This window comes from Oncorhynchus masou, chromosome 14 (genome assembly GCF_036934945.1).
Source record: "Oncorhynchus masou masou isolate Uvic2021 chromosome 14, UVic_Omas_1.1, whole genome shotgun sequence".
NCBI classification, from domain to species: domain Eukaryota; kingdom Metazoa; phylum Chordata; class Actinopteri; order Salmoniformes; family Salmonidae; genus Oncorhynchus; species Oncorhynchus masou.
Genome location: NC_088225.1, coordinates 6,930,231 through 6,952,294, shown reverse-complemented (window position 1 = coordinate 6,952,294; position 22,064 = coordinate 6,930,231). Strand labels below are relative to the sequence as shown.

Sequence of the window (22,064 nt, the reverse complement as noted above, 5' to 3'; positions counted from 1 at the left end):
ACAGGAGAGACGTAATTACTGTAGGTTGAGGAAAGACAAACAGAAGAGAGAGATAATTACTATAGATTGAGGAAAGACATAAACATGAGAGACGTAATTACTGTAGATTAAGGAAAGACATAACTAGGAGAGAGAGAGGTAATTACTGTAGATTAAGGAAAGACATAACTAGGAGAGAGAGGTAATTACTGTAGATTAAGGAAAGACATAACTAGGAGAGAGAGGTAATTTCTGTAGATTAAGGAAAGACAAACAGGAGAGTGAGATAATTACTGTAGGTTGAGGAACAACATAAACATGAGAGAAAGAGGAATTGAAAAAGTGGGAAATGCAGAGTAAAAAAAATGAGTCAGAATTTAAAAGATTTTGACCACCCAGGCCAGCGGTGGAGGAGAGAAGAAAGAACTGGTGGTGGATGAGGAAATTCCTCACATTCATTCTAATGAACCAGGAGTGGTTTCGTCACCTGCTTTCTCTCGCTTCTCTTCAATAGGGAGGAAATGGATATGTGCAGATATGGAGACGTGCTGAATACCATCTCTTTGTAATCCGGTGGGTTTAGTTGGGCTGGTTAAATGCAGCTCGGTGGTTCTCCTGGATGAGTGGAAGGAGAAGAAAGAAACAGTAAGGCTGGACTGGGCCCCTCTTTTAAGCTCTTTCATTGTCAGCCTTAGTTATTACACTGTAAGGTGACAGTCAATACATGTAGGTAATCCCATATCCCATAAGGCTTACTGTACTCTTGGATAGATCCATTACTCTAGACTTGAATCACGTGTTGATTGTGTGCTGGTATTTGATGTGGGCTTGTATAAAGATGCTATGATTGCGTTGATGAGCCCAGGCTGCCACAGACTGTCCAATGTCAGTGTGATTTCCTATCCTCTGATTGTCAGTCTGGCACAGAGGGGGAGCACAGCGTTTTCATCCACTGGTATCCATGGTAACCTACCCTCCACCCCCGCCCCTGATGTCGTTTCAGAGGGATCTGGTGTACACGTCCCGAGAGTCCTCCCCCACCCGCCGCCTCAACACCCTGCCATCCTCCTCCGCCTCGCCCCCCTCCGGCTCCCCAGCCCGCTCCCGTCTGTCCTACAGTGGGGGTCGGCCTCCCTCCTTCGCCGGGCCGGGCAGTCACCCCCAGCTCCAACAACACTCCCAGCACCAGCAGCACCCCCAGCAGCACCAGCCCCAGCACTCCCACCACCCAGGAGCCGGCTCACACCACGGGGGCCACAACGCAGGCCTGTCCTCCTCCCCTAGCGCCATCCTGGAGCGCCGTGACGTCAAGCCCGACGAGGAGGTTTCTGGGAAGAACCTTATGCTGGTAAAGGAGGGGCTGTACGCCGACCCCTACAGCCTGGTACACGAGGGCCGCCTCAGCATCGCCTCCACACAGTCGCTGGCCACCATCGGAGACCCCTTTGGCTTCCCCGTGTCCGGTGGGCTGTACCGCCGCGGCTCTGTGCGCTCCCTCAGCACCTACTCTGCTGCCGCCCTGCAGGGGGAGCTGGAGGACGCCCTGTACAAGCCTGGAGGTCCCCTCTACTCCGACTCCTATTCCTCAGCCACACTGGGCATGGGCTTCCGCATGCCCCCCTCCTCCCCACAGAAGATCCCTGATATGCAGCTGAGGGACAGGGGAGACTCGTTCTCTAGCTCCCCCAGCCGAGCCTCCCCGGTCAGGCAGAACTTCCGCAAGGACTCAGCCTCCTCTTCCGTGTTTGTGGAGAGCCCCAAGTCCAGGCCCAGCTCCAGCTCTGACCCTCTGGCCCTGCAGGCCGGGCCGGGAGGGGACGGGAGCAGGTTTGCGCCCGGATACAGCTCCCCACTCCCTGGAGAGACTTCTGAGTCCAGGTGAGTGTGTGTGTGTGTGGTTTGAGATTTCATGCTTCCTCTATACAGTATGTGTTTCGCTAGGTGTTTTCTAGTGTGTACTAGTACATTTTGACGTTACTGTGGGATGTGTGGGTGCACGAGCTTCCATGTTGGTGTGTGTGTGTGTGTGAACCTAATTGACCAGCGTGTGTTAACCTGCTGGCTTTCTCCAGGGACCGTGCGGACCGTCTGGACCGTATGGAGGCCATGGAGAAGCAGATAGCCAGTCTGACAGGCCTGGTTCAGAGTGTACTGACCAAAGCACCCGACAGTGACAGCACGTAAGACCCCCTTGAGAGCCCAAACACACAGAGCCAATCATAGACGTATATACTACTACAGCAGTAGACCATGACAGAACGAGCACAGAAATACATGACTGGTCTCAGGATGCTATATCGTTGTTTAATAGACCAGAATACGTTCAAGTACATTGTTGCAGTATAGTAGTACTGTACATGATTATATAGTACAGGTGTTGGCATTAGCACTGTAATTGGCTGGTAATAGTGACCTTGCCCTGTGGACAGTATAAAGCACTCTGTAGTGTAAGTACATAATGCGTAAGTATAGTACAGGTGTTGGCATTAGCACTGTAATTGCCTTGCCCTGTGGCCCTCCTCAGATGCGGCCTACTGCGTCTCTGCATGATGGCGGGCTGCCCTCCGGACCAGGGCTCGGAGTTCTCACGGCCCTTCCCTTTCTCTTCCAGCGAGAAGACCGAATCCAACAGCGACGGTTCCGCCAATGGAAGTGAGTACCACGCCTAAAGTTCTAGCTCAAACTAGATTGAGGTGAATTGAGTTTTAGTTTGATCTTGTAGTCAGACTGCGTCCCGTCCTGTTAACCATTTACAATAGTTCAAGTTGAGTTTAGTTTTCAGATCAGTTTTCAGTTTTCAGACCACTAGGCCTAGTGGTTAGAGAGTTGGATTAGTAACCGAAAGGTTGCAAGTTCAAATCCCTGAGCTGACAAGGTACAAATCTGTCGTTCTGCCTCTGAACAGGCAGTTAACCCACTGTTCCTAGGCCGTCATTGATAATAAGAATTTGTTCTTAACTGACTTGCCTAGTTAAATAAAAGGTCAAATAAAAATAAAAAATCAATTTACCATTGGGCCAGGCATAGACCCGTTATTTTAACAGATAAGATGGCTCCTGGTCTTTAAACCTCAACAGACATTGAATGACATCTCCCTCAACTCGCAACCTAGACACAAACCCAGCCCTCTGTCCCTGCTTCCTCTAATATCTCTCTCTTACTCTCACATTTCCTTCCCTTTCTTCTTCTGTTGTATTCCTCTTTTCTATCACTCCCTCTCTCTCTCCAGATCTCTTTCTTCCCCTGTTCCTCATGCCTCCGTTTAGCATGAGTGAGTCTGCATAGACTTGCTGTTCAATGGCCAGACCTTCAAAGGGCCAGCGAAAAGACACGACTGCCTTTGATGCCTCTCCTTGACATGAAATAACACCAGAAAAAATAAAGCTGTTGAATTAGCCATTTTTCTCTCAGCAATAGTCGATAGAGGAAGTGTCCAGGGGTCCACATTTGCCCTTGGCAATGTAAACCTTGAAGATTACTCCCAGTTTTCCTCCACTCTCTTTTCTCTCTCTTTATCTTTGGTTAATGGCTCACTGCTTCTGTGTTACAGCTGGGCGGCTGAAGCGGAAAGGTAGTTTGACTCTTCTCCTCTTCTCTTCTATCCCTCCTCTCATCTCTCTGCCCCTGGGTGGGTGTCTGGTGTTGTCACAGGACCAGTATTGGTGGTGATGTGTCTCTTTTCTTATGTTCCCTTTGGTTGGTTACCTAGAGGTCAGGTCTGCCTATACTCCTCTCTATCCCCCCCCCCACCCACGTCTCTGGTCCTGTCTTGTTGGTCCCTTACTCATTCTGGGTCTGTCTGGATGTTCATACATCTGAGATTCAGAAGGATATTCTCCTCGCACCATCGACAGGCTCTCTCTGTTTCGTTTTCAGTCTACCTCTGTCCAGGAACTGAGCTGGGATCCTTTACCTGTGCGCCCAAGACTGCATGTGGAACTGTGTGTGTGCGTGTGTGTGTGTGCATGTGTGTGCGTGTGCGTGTGCGTGTGTGTGCATGTATCTTCTGTTGTGTGTCAGATGTCTTTATACATACAGCATTGTAAATAACCCAGTTTCCTCTGACTTCCTCATAACCTGTGTTCTGTCCTGTGATTGTCAGCTCTGACGCCGTCGGCCCCGCTGGCTCTGATGCCCCCCCCTCCCTCCGGAGACAGCCAGGTCACCACCGTCACCCGGCTGCAGATGCAGCTTCACCTCCACGACCTGCAGCAGAACGCCACCGATCTGCGCAAACAGCTCTCCCAGCTCCGCAAGATGCAGGTGAAAACGACTGGGCTTACTCTCAATGCATCTATTAGTATGGCTGTTTACACCAACACACTCACATGCATACATACACACACTCACATGCATACATACACACACTCACATGCATACATACACACACTCACATGCATACATACACACACTCACATGCATACATACACACACTCACAATCATACATACACACACTCACATGCATACATACACACACTCACATGCAGACATACACACACTCACATGCATACATACACACACTCACATGCATACATACACACACTCACATGCATACATACACACACTCACATGCATACATACACACACTCACATGCATACATACACACACTCACATGCATACATACACACACTCACAATCATACATACACACACTCACATGCATACATACACACACTCACATGCAGACATACACACACTCACATGCAGACATACACACACTCACATGCAGACATACACACACACATGCATACATACACACACTCACATGCAAACATACACACACTCACATGCATACATACACACACTCTCACACACACACACACACACACACACACACACACACACACACACACACACACAATAATGAACCAGATGTCTTCTTCTACAACACATTTAGGTCATAGTATGCTTTGAGGATGTTTGCGATGCGAGACATTGGAGGATTAAAGTTGCCGTATATGTTGGTACTAAGAGTTAAGACCCGAGCCTAGTGGATATCCCTGTGAAGACGGACGCAGCATCAGATAATGGAAAGAAATGAAACCATTCACCGTCTCCGCTGTGACTCCCTGCGGTACCATGGTTACAGGCTGAGGAGAGAAGAGAATGGTCCTGTCGGTGTCTTAACTCTCTGGAGGGGGGGTGAAAGTGGTTGCTCTAACACATCAGATCAGTGGAGAAAAGAAATGAAGTGTAGAGGATATGGCGTATGTGATTTAGGGACAGCGCAGGGCCGTTCAACAGTCTGCCCTGTCTGTCTCTTCCTTTAGAGAGAGTTTATGAAACATAACAGTGGACACAGTCAGTGGTCCAGTCCACGTCATGCATCGTTAAGCTCTCCCTAGGGCCCAGCTCAATGGCTCATGAATCCTGGGTTTTGTAGTTTTATAGCCTGTGATTTCCTCAACATATAATTGGTGCGCACAGAGAGGCAAAGCAGCAGTACCTGCACCAACTCTCTTCTGATGAGGAACTGGGTTTAAGTGGTGGGATGTATTGTTGGAGAAAGAATACACTGAGTGTACAAAACATTATGAATACCTGCTCTTTCCACAACATGGACTGACAAGGTGAATCCAGGTGAAGGCTATGATCCCTTATTGATGTCACCTGTTAGATCCACTTCAATCAGTGTAGATGAAGGGCAGGAGACAAGCTAAATAAGGATGTTTAAGCCTTGAGACGATTGAGACATGGCTTCTGTGTCTGTGCCATTCAGAGGGTGAATGGACAAGACAAAATAAGTGCCTATGAATAGTAGTACTGTAGGTGCCAGGTTCACCGGTTTGTGTCAAGAACTGCAACGCTGATGGGTTTTTCACACTCAACAGTTTCTCATGTGTATCAACAAAGGTCCACCACCCGAAGGACGTCCAGACAACTTGATACAACTGTGGGAACTATTGAAGTCAACGGGGGCAGCATCCCTGTGGAACGCTCTCGACACCTTGTAGAGTCCGTGCCCCGACGAATTGAGGCTGTTCTGAGGATAAAAGACACAGGTGGAGAGGAGTACAGTGGTAAATGGAAGCCAAATGCAGCACAGTGGGACTGGAGAGTAGTAATAATCTCAGTCATTTACCTGTGTGGGAGCCCAAGCCTGACTCCTAACCTCTGACCCGCCCCGTTCCCCATGGAGACGGCCCCAGGCCTGAATAATACATGATGCTCATGAATTATGTAGAGCGAGAGAGAGAAGGGAGAGGAAGGGTGAACGTGGTAGAGGTAGCGTAATGCAGAGAAAAGAACAGAAAGAGAGTAGAAATGTTTTCATTGTGACTGCTGTGGCTGGATGAGAATAAATGGGCTTTTAATGTATTGCTTCTATTGGGGCAAATCAAAAGTAGTGCTGCAGAGCACATTGTTTATACTGTTGTTCAGTTTGATTCCCTGGAACATAAAAGCAATCCATGATTAACTTCCCTTGCTAAGCAGGTGCTTTCATCTCAGTAGTGGTTGTATTGCACACATTATGACAGGTTCCATTCATAGTTCTGGATGTGTCTTGAATTTTGCAGTAGGATTTGGAGGTCCCTACCAGTGCAATTCGCTAACTGGAAACCTTCTGTTTTCTGCCTCATTTTTCCCTGATTGAGACACACACGTACGCACACACACACACACACACACACACACACACACATAGCACACAGCACCGTGATGGGTTCCATCATCAGCTAATCACATGCTGTTAGCAGGGGAGACAGGTTGGCTCAGACAGGAGCGCTGGCGCATCAGAACGCCCGCAGAGCTCTCAAGGACAGAGCAATCTGTTGTTAATAACACAAACACACACACTCTTTCTCTCACACACACGGAGAGAGAGAGATACATACATTGTGGAGGTACAAACTCATGGACAAGGCAGTGCATCCTCATTATTAGACAGACAAGGCCAAAAGAGAACACACCATATGCAGTCAAGGGCAGGGCAGTACTGTTCACAGACGGACACACCAGTGTCTCCCATGTATTCATTTAGAAGCAGCGGACCGCCACTGGTCAACTGTTGCCGCCACACCAATGAATTAAAAAAGAATAATTGACCTATATATTTTCTAATAATATAATATTTCAGAACTAGAAAATAAAAGCTAAAGCAATGAAACAAATGAAACTGTAACGGCGTTCTTTTGTTGATGGAGAGTCGGACCGAAATGCAGCGTGTAAGTTACTCATGTTTATTAGAAAGACAAACGAACGAACTATACACGAATAACTAATAAATACAAAAACAACAAACAGAACGTGAAACCTATTACAGCCTGACTTTTGCACACTACACAGAGACAGGAACAATCACCCACGAAATACAAAGCAAAAACCAGGCTACCTAAATACGGTTCCCAATCAGAGACAACGAGAATCACCTGACTCTGATTGAGAACCGCCTCAGGCAGCCAAACCTATTAAACACACACACCCCTAATCAGCTACAATCCCAATTACTACAAACCCCAATACGAAACTACAATACATAATAAACCCATGTCACACCCTGGTCTGACTAACTAATAAACTAAACGTGACAGAAACAATGAATTTAGGATACATTTTTACATGTCTGCATTACCGACCGGACACGCAGGACACATGCTCAGGGGCCCTGGTTGGGGTCCCATTGATTTCGTTTTAATGTTTGAGCATAAGAACACAGAATTAGCCATGGCAAAGCGGAGAATTGCAGGGAATTAGCTTTCACTGCAAAATGTTCTGTCAGCTCCGTTGAGCTCCATCCAATTGCAAGTTTTTGGTCCAGAAAAAAACTTTTTCATTGCTAATAGCACAACTGCCTGATAATATGATATGTTAATAGCAGGATGTTGTCACTGTGATTCCTTTGCTATCTTGACCTCTACAAGCTACTTACTGCTCTGGGCAGGACCACCTTAGGTGTGTGATACCAAATTTGGAGGAAGGCCTATTGTATTGCAGCAGATGTGTACCATTAATCATCTGCAGAATTCTCTACTGTTTGACCTCAGACACCTGTAACCTCTATTACCTACACAATTTGGATACACTGATTTATGCTACAAGGGCTATCATTCAGAACACTATTAGTTACACAATATAATCTTGTTGAACCATTCAGTATTGTGTGTGTGTGTGTGTGTGTCTGTGTGTGTGTGTGTGTGTGTGTGTGTGTGTGTGTGTGTGTGTGTGTGTGTGTGTGTGTGTGTGTGTGTGTGTGTGTGTGTGTGTGTGTGTGTGTGTGTGTGTGTGTGTGTGTGTGTGTGTGTCTGTGTCTGTGTGGGTGCGTGTGTGGGTGCGTGCGTGCGTGCGTGCGTGCAGCTCCAGAACCAGGACAGTGTGAAGACGCTGCTGAAAAGAACGGAGAAGGAGCTGAAAGTGCGTGTGAGTGATGCTCTGAGGAAGCAGGAGGACCCTCTGCAGCGACAGCGCCTCCTGGTGGAAGAGGAGAGACTCAAGTACCTAAACGAGGAGGAGTTTATCATCCAGCAGCTCCAGTCAGTACTCACCTGGTCACGGAATCATTCCTTCCTTAAGATCCGTTTGTTGAATGACTGACTGACTGACTGACTGACTGACTGACTGACTGTTTCATATGGTTGTACTAATACAGGCCATCCTACTGTTAACACAAACAATCCCCATGCGTTACCCAGACCCTGCCAGGTTTAGCAGAGTGTGTAACTTTATATGAGTGGACATTGTTGAATGAATCATTTGCCTCGTTAGATCATCGCTGTTAATCTAGGCTTGTTATTAACCGTTGCTAACAGCCATTTTATTTCATTTAAATATTCATACCATTTTGATTGGCCATATGGCTTTAGGCTGATTTACTTGACATCATTTAAGTTGGATTTTGTGTGTGTGTGTGTGTGTGTGTGTGTGTGTGTGTGTGTGTGTGTGTGTGTGTGTGTGTGTGTGTGTGTGTGTGTGTGTGTGTGTGTGTGTGTGTGTGTGTGTGTGTGTGTGTGTGTGTGTGTGTGTGTGTGTGTGTCCAGACTGTGTGTATGTCTCACCATCAGTCTTGTGGTTCCCTCTCTTCGACACACACACCACAGTTGTGTGGCCATTCTCAGTAGAACATTACAGTCCTCATAACACAAACATTTTCATGTTAACTGTGAAGGCCTTGTGTTGACACGTCTCTCCAGTGACCTGGAGAAGTCAGTGGAGGATATCCAGAAGGGTTCGTCTGTCAATCACAAACTGGTGACGGTTCAGGAGCTGGAGGAGAAGGCCTCACTTCTGAGGAAACTAGGAGAGACACTCACAGAGCTCAAGAGTAAGTTACTCCCTGATACACTGATCACTCACAGACACACTGACACGGTCTGATACACCGATCACTCATCACAGACACACTGACAGGGTCTGATACACTGATCACTCACAGACACACTGACACGGTCTGATACACCGATCACTCATCACAGACACACTGACAGGGTCTGATACACCAATCACTCATCACAGACACACTGACACGGTCTGATACACCGATCACTCATCACAGACACACTGACAGGGTCTGATACACCAATCACTCATCACAGACACACTGACAGGGTCTGATACACCGATCACTCATCACAGACACGCTGACAGGGTCTGATACACCGATCACTCATCACAGACACACTGACAGGGTCTGATACACCAATCACTCATCACAGACACACTGACACGGTCTGATACACCGATCACTCATCACAGACACACTGACAGGGTCTGACCACAGGAGGTTGTTAACAGCTCGTAATAATGGCCGGAACGGAGCAAATTGAATGACATCAAACACCTGGCAACCATGTGTTTGATGTATTTGATACCATTCCACTAATTCCGTTCCAGCCATTACCACGAGCCTGTTCTCCCCAATTAAGAGGACACCAACCTCCTGTGGGTCAGTTCCCCAGTCTGCAGAGTAAGATGTAGTGTCCCCTCTCTCTCCCTGTCCCCCTCCAGACCAGTTCACCAGTCTGCAGAGTAAGATGTAGTGTCCCCTCTCTCTCCCTGTCCCCCTCCAGACCAGTTCCCCAGTCTGCAGAGTAAGATGTAGTGTCCCCTCTCTCTCCCTGTCCCCCTCCAGACCAGTTCACCAGTCTGCAGAGTAAGATGTAGTGTCCCCTCTCTCTCCCTGTCCCCCTCCAGACCAGTTCCCCAGTCTGCAGAGTAAGATGTAGTGTCCCCTCTCTCTCCCTGTCCCCCTCCAGACCAGTTCCCCAGTCTGCAGAGTAAGATGTAGTGTCCCCTCTCTCTCCCTGTCCCCCTCCAGACCAGTTCACCAGTCTGCAGAGTAAGATGTAGTGTCTCCTCTCTCTCCCTGTCTCCCTCCAGACCAGTTCCCCAGTCTGCAGAGTAAGATGTAGTGTCCCCTCTTTCTCCCTGTCCCCTCCAGACTAGTTCCCCAGTCTGCAGAGTAAGATGTAGTGTCCCCTCTCTCTCCCTGTCTCCCTCCAGACCAGTTCCCCAGTCTGCAGAGTAAGATGCGGGTGGTGTTGAGGGTGGAGGTGGAAGCCGTCAAGTTCCTGAAGGAGGAGCCACACAGACTGGACGCCCTGCTGAAACGCTGCAAGAGCGTCACTGACACACTGACCACTATGCGCAGGTACGACCCAACACACTGATACAACCCAACACACTGACCACCATGCGCAGGTACGACCCAACACACTAACCTCTCTACGCAGGTACGACCCAACACATTGACCACTATGCACAGGGACGACCCAACACACTGAGCGCCATGCGCAGGTACGACCCAAAACACTGACCACCATGCGCAGGTACGACCCAACACACTGACTGTCATGCGCAGTTACGACCCAACACACTGACCTCTCTATGCAGGTACGACCCAACACACTGACCACCATGCGCAGGTACGACCCAACACACTGACCACCATGCGCAGGTACGACCCAACACAGTGACCGTCATGCGCAGGTACGACCCAAAACACTGACCGCCATGCGCAGGTACGACCCAACACACTGACCGTCATGCGCAGGTACGACCCAACACACTGACCTCTCTATGCAGGTACGACCCAACACACTGACCACCATGCGCAGGTACGACCCAAAACACTGACCACCATGCGCAGGTACGACCCAACACACTGACCGCCATGCGCAGGTACGACCCAACACACTGACCGTCATGCGCAGGTACGACCCAACACACTGACCTCTCTATGCAGGTACGACCCAACACACTGACCACCATGCGCAGGTACGACCCAAAACACTGACCACCATGCGCAGGTACGACCCAACACACTGACCGCCATGCGCAGGTACGACCCAACACACTGACCGCCATGCGCAGGTACGACCCAACACACTGACCGCCATGCGCAGTTACGACCCAACACACTGACCGCCATGCGCAGGTACGACCCAACACACTGACCACCATGCGCAGGTATGACCCAACACACTGACTGCCATGCGCAGGTACGACCCAACACACTGACTGCCATGCGCAGGTACGACCCAACACACTGACCGCCATGCGCAGGTACGACCCAACACACTGACTGCCATGCGCAGGTACGACCCAACACACTGACCAGGGACCACCTTTCGCAGGTAGGCTACAGCCCACCACACACTGACCATCATTGAAACTTTGACACCGATCCAACGTTTCAGGTACCTGAACGATGTGTAACTCAAGAGTCTGCATTGACGAGCCACAGTCCACCAGCACTGAACACATACTGGCCGATATACAGACGTTACTGTCATCGCCTGACACTGGCTGTGTTTGTGTGGACAGGCAAGTGAACGAGGGCGTGTGGAAGAAGCAGGAGGACTTCCCCAAGCACAGCAGTGAGGACTTCCGTAAGAGCTCTGACTTTGACATGCCCACCAGCCCCCCTCTCAACCTCAGTGACCTGAGGGGCGGCAGCAGCCTGTCTAACTGGAGCCCCCACTCCAGCCACAGTCACGGTCATGGACACAGCCACCCCTCCTCTGGCCCTCACAGGGACACTCATCCCCCTGTGCCTCACAAGGGCCGGGCCCTGGAAGAGCTGGCCAACCGCGCTGCCGCTGATAAGGCTGTGTCTGTAGAGGTTCGACTGGTAAGGAACCCTTCTGTTAGTCCATTCTAGTGTTTAGTCTGTAGTTGTCCTGGTCTAGCATGGGTATGATGATACAGTATGTATAGGTTTTGGAGGAGAGTGTGCGTAGGCATGAGTGAGTCTGCAAGTGTGGATGTCTGCACATGTGTGAGTGAGTCTCAGTGGATTCTGCTGAGGGGAGGATGGCTCATAATAAGAGCTGGAACGGAGCGAATGGAATGGAATCAAACACACAGAGACACATGTTTGATGTGTTTGATACCATTCCACTGATTCCATTCCAGTCATTACCACAAGACCGTCCGTGTGTGTGTGTGTGTGTGTGTGTGTGTGTGTGTGTGTGTGTGTGTGTGTGTGTGTGTGTGTGTGTGTGTGTGTGTGTGTGTGTCTGTGAATACAATAATCATCACTGTGCTATATCTCTCTATGGTTCCCCCTCCCCAGGCAGCAGAGCGGGACTGGGAGGAGAAGCGGGCCAGTCTGACCCAGTACAGTGCTCAAGACATCAACCGTTTGCTGGAGGAGACCCAGGCTGAGCTGATGAAGGCCATCCCAGACCTGGACTTTGCCGTCAAGCAGATCAACAAGCCCTCCTCCAACACACCCTCCCAGTCTCAGACCCCCCAGAGTGGGGGAGGGACCCCAGATCACCGCCCTACCAAGCCCCAGCACGCCACACACAAGCTCTCGGGGAAGGAACCTGGCTCCAGACGTGGTTCTGGTAAGGATACATCAGATCTCTCCTTACCCAACAGAGGTAACAGTAGACCAGTTTTGATGTACAGCAGTGTTTTGTCACATACTCAGCTCCTGAATGTGTCAGGGTCGGCCGTGGTGCCAGTATGAATGTACTGTGTCTGGTTCTCTAACGGGTGCCCATGGTACTGCCCTGCCTGCCACAGATGCAGAGCAGCTGACAGTGACTCGCTATCGTACAGAGAAGCCCTCGAAGTCGCCCCCTCCCCCCCCACCTCGACGCAGCTTCCCATCATCCCCGGCTGGACTGATCACCCGCAGCGGAGAGACCCTTATCCCCGGCAAGAACATGAAGGTGACAGAGCATGAGGCATGGATGTATATTCACACACACGCGCACCTCCTGCCTAGTTTCTGATCTCCACTATGTATGTGTGTAAGTCGGAGGTGGAGGAGGCAGAAGCACAGAAGCCCCACGTGAAGCTGCGACGGACGGTCTCTGAAAGCCCGCGTCCTGCGTCCACCCCTCCCACCATCGCCTCTGGAGACAAGGAGGAGGGAGAGGAGGACATGATCGCTGCTGAACTGGAGGTACTTCGGAAATAGTGGATTAATAGTGTTTGCAGAGTTGATATAGTATTCATAGAAGTGGTTCCTGAAGGATTTTAGGTAAGGGTGCAGGGAATGGGAAATGTTACTGGAAAACGGCACTTCCTCCGCTTCCCTAATTTTGCAGAGAGTTTGTAGCTACACGCACACACACAGACACACACACACTCACAACTGTTGTAGGCCTCATTAGCTGGCTGCTTGGGGTGTTAGAGAGCATGGTCAGGTCAAAGCAGCAGGTGCCATATGTCCTCCACACCCCAGGCCTACACACTGGGACAGAGAGTACATTCACTGTGGGCCCAGATTACTGCTGATCACACAGCTTAGTCACACACACACAGCGTGTCACCCAGAGCTCACAGACCAACCCAGCCTGGCCACGTGGACCCAAATGAAGCGTTGAGTTGTGTGTTTGTCTTTCGTATGCCCTGCTGGCCACATAGTGAAACAATAAATTGGACTGATTATTTAAAAGAATTTACTGTAATTTTTGATAGACCAGTTATGATAATTGATCTTGATATTGTGGATAACTTATCCTAATTTAACCATTATTTACATTACTTCAAATGTCCCCTCCCCTCCCTCCTACCCTTCCCCCGGCCAGCTGTTTCAGAGAGCCCCCCCCAGGCTCAACCACCCCCCTCCCCTGTCCCTGCCCAGTGCCCCCCGCAGCAGGACCAGCGTGCCCCCCTCCAGCCTCGACCTATGGCCCCCAGGGGCCCCGTGCACCAAGGTAACACCCTCCCTGACCTCGCGAGGGCTTGTGTGGACTGCTGCTTCCTGAGCCTGCCCTCACCTTCCTCCTCGCCCTCCTTCCTCCTCAAACTAACACTTCCACCCCTCTACCCCCTCCCTCAAATACACACTCCCATGTTCCATCCCTGATCTCGACACCCTTCCCAAAGTACACAGTCCCATCCTCACCTTTTATCTCTATCTGCAAAGTGCTCTCCACAGGGTCTCCTGTCAAACACAGCAGCTGGTCACCAGCACACAGAATGTACACTGACCCTATTCTGCTTGGTGCTGTAGGGAAAATAAAGGAGTTTGTACTATTGTTTTAAATGCAGCCCTTTGGTCCAGCACTCCCCCTTGTTCTACACTACCCCCCCCCCACCCCCGAAACACACTGTCTCCAGACGACACACACACCCTATACCAACACACACTCACTCCCTGATGGAGTGATCACTCTTCCTTACACACAAACACTCCAGTGACTAGTCTCTCTCTGTGTTGGTTGCAGTGCTCTGAAGTGCGTGTGTGTGTGTGTGTGTGTACAGTTGTGAAACTCTAAACTGTCTACCAGCTGTCTAGAGCATCGTTGGACTGCTCTGGCCTACAGTGGAAGCAGGGCAGCTCAGAATGCATACTGGCATCACACTCACAGGTTAGTGCCCTAATGAGAAGTATTTTAGAACCAGTCAATTACCATTAGACTGTTTAGAAAACAATCCTATTTTATCTTATTGAATGTATGCTGGAATATTAATTCTATTCACCCATTCTGTTTAACAGGCACAGAGCACGGCCCTTCCTGGTCCGTCCTTCTCTCTTGTCCACCGGATCGTGCCGACAGAGTGCTTGTCAGTTTCACCCTCTCCCTCAGAAGGCTTTGTTAGAGACTTGACACAGGACCATCAGATATCCCCAACAGTGGACCAGTCCCAGAGCCAGACTGCTCCTCCCCAGACAGCCCCCAAGATCCAGGAGGTCTCTAAGGGGAAGGATCCCGTCAGCCAGCCCCAGAGGAAGCTCTCTCGGCGGGGGGAGCTGAGAATCCTGGAGTCCTTTGAGAAGGAGGAAGAGAGGGAGGAGAGAGAAGAGCTGTCCTTGGTGCTGACTGAGCTGGGGGTGATGGTGATGTCACCCTCGGAGGCTCAGAAGCTCAGCAGAACCTGGGGAGAGGCTCTACAGACACTCACCATCCCACCTCAGCCTTCAGAGGGAAGCACTGAAACCCGTCTGTGTGGGGCTCCACTACTGGTGTTCTTCAGGGAGATTGTGACGGTCAGAGAGGCCTACAGGAAGCTGCAGTTACTGCTGGGCAGAGAGGAGGACACAGGGTCATCCAATGTGGTCCCCAAGCCTAGAGCAGGATCTTCTCACAGCAGCCTGAGCAGCAGCCCCAGTACCCTGGGCTCCAGGATAACTCTCTCCCCTGAGCAGCAGGACTCTCTGAGAGAGGTTCTGAGGAGAGGGGTGGAGACGGGGGCCAGGAACCTGACACTCCCTCACAGCACTGGAATAAAGAGCATTCTTGCCACCCTTCCGGAGCCCAGTCAGGACTCTGCAGAAGCAGCAGTGAAACCCAATGGGTCTGCAGGGTGTGAGGAGAGCCAGGCCAGGGAAGAACAGGGACCGAACCCCTGGAAGCAGGGAGAGGACATTAGGAGCAGCACCTACAGGAGGCTGGACAGCTTGGATGAAACCATCCGCGAGCTGGAGAACACCCTGCTGGAGCTCAGTGGCCACCCCACCACAGTGCATCTCTCCAACCGCACACACCCCACTGACACTTCCTTGTCAGAGGCTCCAGACCCAGCCCAGATGCCTGGCACCAGCACCCCAGAGACCAAGAAGCCCCCAGTCCCACCCAAGCCCAAACCCTCCTACACTCCTGCCACGATGACAAAGGTCTATAACGTGCACCCCTGCATAGACTCTGCTCTTTAGAGGGCATGCACTCACTTCTCTCTATCCTCTTCTGTCTTTTTGGCTTTAAGTGTTGGGGTTGCTGTTTCTGCTGAAGCTGAGGCTTTATCTTGTCTTCCTCCTATTGACTTCAGAGGGAATCTGACAGCACATAAATGACCAACCTCACATGGAGTTATACCTCACACCTCCGTTGAACCTCTCAACCTGCCAATTCCCACATAGGAGTAATCTGTCGTCTGCTCCCTGTGAAAACGGGTAGATTTTGTCAGTCCAAAGGCTTTAAATCTTAAATCTGTTCAACTCAAAGGGGCCTGCGGCAGATGCTCTCCTTCTCTGTACTTTGATTAGTTATGTGGTGCTACTGTCGACTTGGAGACGGGTTATTCATTGTCTTTTTCATTGATCTTCTGTTTCTACTCTGTAAACCAGGGCAAGTCCAATCCCTGCTGCAATAAACTGTCGTTTCTCTTTCTCTCCCCTCTTTATTCCCCCCCCCCCTCTTCACGTCTTTGTCTCGTCTTTGTCCTTTGCTGCTTCTCTCGTCTCTGTAATCAATTACCAGTTACCTGCATCATCAACTATTATGGCTTTACCTTGAACTTTCTTTCGGCTTATCGACAAACGAAATGTCGAGATGTGTTTACAAATGGGTCTGAAACTGAATACAGACACACACTGTGGTTTTCATTATCCCATAGTAAATCATTAGCATAGGGCAGACCAGACCTCGGAGGGCTCATTGCATGCTGGGAGTCGGAGTTTGTCATTTCACCTTTCGGGTCAACGCTCCTTGTAAAGCTCCCAAAATGAAGTACATGGTTGAGTAATGCTGATAGATAGACTTAGAGACAGAGAGGTGAAGAGGCAGACTGTAGCATGGACCACCATGTTGTCTCACTTTTATTCAGTCTAACTGCAGTGGAGTTCCAAGCTACAGTGGGGCTGACTATCAGGGACTGTTTCTCCTCTCGGCCGTTCAGCTGGAGAAACAGGTCCGGTGGGTTTGACGTGGGGTTGGTGTGGAGTTGCAGCGTTTTCACGCCTTGTTGCATCACTCTCAGTACTGTAACCACCACTGCCTATAACTGGGTCTCATTAGGCCAATCAGATCCTTCACCCAGGTTCCCTACTCTACCCCTGAATGATTCATATTAGCATACCATACTGGGCGCTCAGTCTCCTGTAATCAAATGCACTGCCTTTCCTCTTAGCCAATGTGCGTGTGTGGAGGGGGTTGGGGAGTATATAGGATGTGCGCGTGTTGGAGTGAGTAAGAGTGCGCATTTGCTTTTTGCATATTAGAGGCAGAGAAAATGGTTGATCCGACGGCATCACATGATGGAGCCCCTGGTGCAGCCACGCTACACACACACCACTTTGGATTTTCCATTTCCAGATTCACCTGTTTGTCAGATCTTCTGCAGTGTGTAATGATGTAGTGAAAGTCAGTGGGGCGGATAGCAGGGAGGTGTTTCAGCGAGGGCTAGAGTGAGGACCCTGGTCTTAGGGCTTTCAGCAAACGGCAGGGATACTGGGTGAGAGCTTCTATTGAGTTGGTTTATGTCTGATTAAAAGGAATGAAATGTATATCTGTTCGTGCTCTGTGACACTAATACTCACATCTCTCCCCTCTTCTCCTCTCCTTGTCTCCGTCTCCAGGGAGGCAACAGCTCTTCAGCTGTGGGTAAAGTCCACTCCTCGGCTGCCTCCAGACTGAAGCACCTGCAGCAGAGCGGCACAGAGAAGACCAAAACTGGCAAGAGGGAAGACTTCCTCAAGGGCCAGCAGCAGGTACTGTATTCTAGTGAGACTGATCATCTACTACTGACTGCCCCTACCTAACTGACCCCACACCTTGATCCTCTGCACAAGGTAGCCTATTCCACTGTTGTATTAGTGTACCTCCATATCTTGGTGTGACTTCTTAATCCATAGACCGTCGATGGTTTAGCCAGAGCCAATAGTACTACTAGGGTCTTGTTTGATAAAGGGGATATAGATAGTGTATGGACTAGATAGTGTAGTGCACCAGGGCACCTGAAGGTTTTGAAGGATGTTGGGTTATAAGTTGGGAGATGCAAGGGGACCCAGGGGAGACGGGGAAATGGAACTGTTCAGCAGTGTCAGAACAAAGTCGAGCTGAGAGAGAACTTTCTTCTCTAGTGCAGGCAGGAGTCATGTCAATGAAATAAGCTTTAATGTCAATGTTATTTGAAAAATACCGGAGCACTGAAGGGCACCTAAACCCCCACTCCACGCTAAAAATACTTTGATTGGGAATTCAGAGAGGGAGTCATTCATGTGGAGAGAGAGAGAGAGAGAGAGTGTGTGTGTGTGTGTGTGTGTGTGTGTGTGTGTGTGTGTGTGTGTGTGTGTGTGTGTGTGTGTGTGTGTGTGTGTGTGTGTGTGTGTGTGTGTGTGTGTGTGTGTGTGTGTGTGTGTGTGTGTGTGTGTGTGTGTGTGTGTGTGCGCGTGTGAGAGATAGAGAAAAAAACACGTGTGATAATTTATACACACGTACACCGTGTGTTATGAGACTGGGCTGACTAGTAGCTGTATAGGTAAACATGATAGGAATCTCTAATTCCCTTGTCTCCCAATGTAGGTTGAGGCTAATCAGTAACCAGTTGTGTCAGTGCAATCACTGATTATTCAATATGAAGAGCACAGTGCTTCCCCCCCAGTGTGCTCCCTTCAGCTCTCGCTCGCTTTCTCTCTCTTCCTCTGTTTTATTCACTCACTCCTTCCTTACTGCCCAATCTTTTTCATCCCTATTATTCCCTGTTCTCTCAATTTTGCTATCTCTCTTTCCCCACCTCTGTCTTCCTCTCTCTCCCTCTGTGTGTCTCTCTTTCCCCACCTCTGTCTTCCTCTCTCTCCCTCTGTGTGTCTCTCTTTCCCCACCTCTGTCTTCCTCTCTCTCCCCCCGTGTGTCTCTCTTTCCCCACCTCTGTCTTCCTCTCTCTCCCTCTGTGTGTCTCTCTTTCCCCACCTCTGTCTTCCTCTCTCTCCCCCCGTGTGTCTCTCTTTCCCCACCTCTGTCTTCCTCTCTCTCCCTCTGTGTGTCTCTCTTTCCCCACCTCTGTCTTCCTCTCTCTCCCTCTGTGTGTCTCTCTTTCCCCACCTCTGTCTTCCTCTCTCTCCCCCCGTGTGTCTCTCTTTCCCCACCTCTGTCTTCCTCTCTCTCCCCCTGTGTGTCTCTCTTTCCCCACCTCTGTCTTCCTCTCTCTCCCTCTGTGTGTCTCTCTTTCCCCACCTCTGTCTTCCTCTCTCTCCCTCTGTGTGTCTCTCTTTCCCCACCTCTGTCTTCCTCTCTCTCCCTCTGTGTGTCTCTCTTTCCCCACCTCTGTCTTCCTCTCTCTCCCTCTGTGTGTCTCTCTTTCCCCACCTCTGTCTTCCTCTCTCTCCCTCTGTGTGTCTCTCTTTCCCCACCTCTGTCTTCCTCTCTCTCCCTCTGTGTGTCTCTCTTTCCCCACCTCTGTCTTCCTCTCTCTCCCTCTGTGTGTCTCTCTTTCCCCACCTCTGTCTTCCTCTCTCTCCCTCTGTGTGTCTCTCTTTCCCCACCTCTGTCTTCCTCTCTCTCCCCCCGTGTGTCTCTCTTTCCCCACCTCTGTCTTCCTCTCTCTTCCCCTGTGTGTCTCTCTTTCCCCACCTTTGTCTTCCTCTCTCTCCCCCTGTGTCTCTTGTTCCCTCCCTCTGCTTCCCTGTTTCTGGAAAGCTGTAGGGGTGGATCGGCCTCCTTCTAGCCCACTGAGAGGAAAATGAATCCCATTATTTCAGTATGAGGACACAGGATCTCAGCGTGCTCCCTTTGTCCACAGACTGTTGCAAACAATTACGTTGAAAACAGGCTGTGTGAAAACACTATCCCCTCGCACAAAGAAGGAAAGATGTTCAAAACAATCCCTCTCAGCGTCAGCACCAAGACATAAGTTAAGATAGCACCAACAACAACAGTAACAAAGACATTACTAAACCCATTTCAGAGCATTTTGAATCAACATATGACTTCAATCGAGGAAGTCAATCTCCCCACTACTCAATGACTGACAGCAGGCTGTTTGTATTGGCATAACAAGCCATGGATGTCTGTCTTCTCTCATTACCCCACCTCAACACTGTCAGATACCCATCCACACACCTTTTTAATTTACCCATAGAGCTTTAAGGTGCCCCCCTACTTTCAACACTCCCATAGAGTTCTAAGTTAGTTTCCCCACTCTCATAGTGTTTTAAGTTAGTAGCCCCACTCCCATAGAGTTGTAAGTTAGTTTCCCCTCTCTCATAGTGTTGTAAGTTAGTAGCCCCACTTCCATAGAGTTGTAAGTTAGTTTCCCCACTCCTATAGAGTTGTAAGTTAGTTTCCCCACTCCTATAGAGTTGTAAGTTAGTTTCCCCTCTCTCATAGTGTTGTAAGTTAGTAGCCCCACTTCCATAGAGTTGTAAGTTAGTTTCCCAACACCCATAGAGTTGTAAGTTAGTTTCCCCACTCTCATAGAGTTGTAAGTTAGTTTCCCCACTCCTATAGAGTTGTAAGTTAGTAGCCCCACTCCCATAGAGTTGTAAGTTAGTAGCCCCACTCCTATAGAATTGTAAGTTAGTTTCCCCACTCCTATAGAGTTGTAAGTTAGTTTCCCCACTCCCATAGAGTTGTAAGTTAGTTTCCCCACTCCTATAGAGTTGTAAGTTAGTAGCCCCACTCCTATAGAGTTGTAAATTAGAAGCCCCACTCCTATAGAGTTGTAAGTTAGAAGCCCCACTCCTATAGAGTTGTAAGTTAGAAGCCCCACTCCTATAGAGTTGTAAGTTAGAGGTCCAACTCCTATAGAGTTGTAAGTTAGTTTCCCCACTCTCATAGAGTTGTACGTTAGTAGCCCCACTCCCATAGAGTTGTAAGTTAGTTTCCCCACTCCTATAGAGTTGTAAGTTAGTTTCCCGACTCCCATAGAGTTGTAAGTTAGTTTCCCCACTCTCATAGAGTTGTAAGTTAGTAACCCCACTCCTATAGAGTTGTAAGTTAGAAGCCCCACTCTCTCAGAGTTGTAAGTTAGTTTCCCCACTCTCATAGAGTTGTAAGTTAGTTTCCCCACTCTCACAGAGTTGTAAGTCAGTTTTCCCACTCCCATAGAGTTGTAAGTTAGTAACCCCACTCCTATAGAGTTGTAAGTTAGTTTCCCCACTCCCATGGAGTTGTAAGTTAGTTTCCCCACTCCCATAGAGTTGTAAGTTAGTTTCCCCACTCCCATAGAGTTGTAAGTTAGTTTCCCCACTCCCATAGAGTTGTAAGTTAGTGTCCCCACTCCCATAGAGTTGTAAGTTAGTTTCCCCACTCCTATAGAGTTGTAAGTTAGTAGCCCCACTCCTATAGAGTTGTAAGTTAGTAACCCCACTCCTATAGAGTTGTAAGTTAGTAGCCCCACTCCCATAGAGTTGGATGTTAGTTTCACCACTCCCATAGAGTTGGAAGTTAGAAGCCCCACTCCTAGAGAGTTGTAAGTTAGTTTCCCCACTCTCATAGTGTTGTAAGTTAGTAGCCCCACTCCCATAGAGTTGTAAGTTAGTTTCACAACTCCCATAGAGTTGTAAGTTAGTTTCCCCACTCACATAGAGTTGTAAGTTAGTTTCCCCACTCCTATAGAGTTGTAATTTAGTTTCCCCACTCTCATAGAGTTGTAAGTTAGTAGCCCCCACTCCCATAGAGTTGTAAGTTAGTAGCCCCACTCCTATAGAGTTGTAAGTTAGTTTCCCCACTCCTATAGAGTTGTAAGTTAGTTTCCCCACTCCTATAGAGTTGTAAGTTAGTTTCCCCACTCCTATAGAGTTGTAAGTTAGTAGCCTCACTCCTATAGAGTTGTAAGTTAGTAGCCCCACTCCTATAGAGTTGTAAATTAGAAGCCCCACTCCTATAGAGTTGTAAGTTAGAAGCCCCACTCCTATAGAGTTGTACGTTAGTAGCCCCACTCCCATAGAGTTGTAAGTTAGTTTCCCCACTCTTATAGAGTTGTAAGTTAGTTTCCCCACTCCTATAGAGTTGGAAGTTAGAAGCCC

The 22,064-nt window shown here is 49.3% G+C and overlaps 1 protein-coding gene across 3 annotated transcripts in view; it reads left to right on the top strand.

Annotated features, from left to right (window-relative positions):
- LOC135554061 (SRC kinase signaling inhibitor 1-like) overlaps positions 1 to 22,064 on the top strand; it is a 103,158-nt gene that overhangs the window by 48,086 nt on the left and 33,008 nt on the right. For all 3 annotated transcript variants that reach the window (XM_064986078.1, XM_064986079.1, XM_064986080.1), the window contains exons 5-20: positions 983 to 1,857; positions 2,052 to 2,159; positions 2,504 to 2,631; positions 3,530 to 3,550; positions 4,082 to 4,242; positions 8,276 to 8,451; positions 9,109 to 9,239; positions 10,418 to 10,565; positions 11,741 to 12,047; positions 12,492 to 12,768; positions 12,950 to 13,098; positions 13,185 to 13,334; positions 13,963 to 14,091; positions 14,668 to 14,748; positions 14,877 to 15,995; positions 17,676 to 17,807. In XM_064986078.1, the coding sequence (XP_064842150.1) occupies positions 983 to 1,857; positions 2,052 to 2,159; positions 2,504 to 2,631; positions 3,530 to 3,550; positions 4,082 to 4,242; positions 8,276 to 8,451; positions 9,109 to 9,239; positions 10,418 to 10,565; positions 11,741 to 12,047; positions 12,492 to 12,768; positions 12,950 to 13,098; positions 13,185 to 13,334; positions 13,963 to 14,091; positions 14,668 to 14,748; positions 14,877 to 15,995; positions 17,676 to 17,807 (4,092 nt within the window). The remainder of the gene's footprint in view (positions 1 to 982; positions 1,858 to 2,051; positions 2,160 to 2,503; positions 2,632 to 3,529; positions 3,551 to 4,081; positions 4,243 to 8,275; positions 8,452 to 9,108; positions 9,240 to 10,417; positions 10,566 to 11,740; positions 12,048 to 12,491; positions 12,769 to 12,949; positions 13,099 to 13,184; positions 13,335 to 13,962; positions 14,092 to 14,667; positions 14,749 to 14,876; positions 15,996 to 17,675; positions 17,808 to 22,064) is intronic.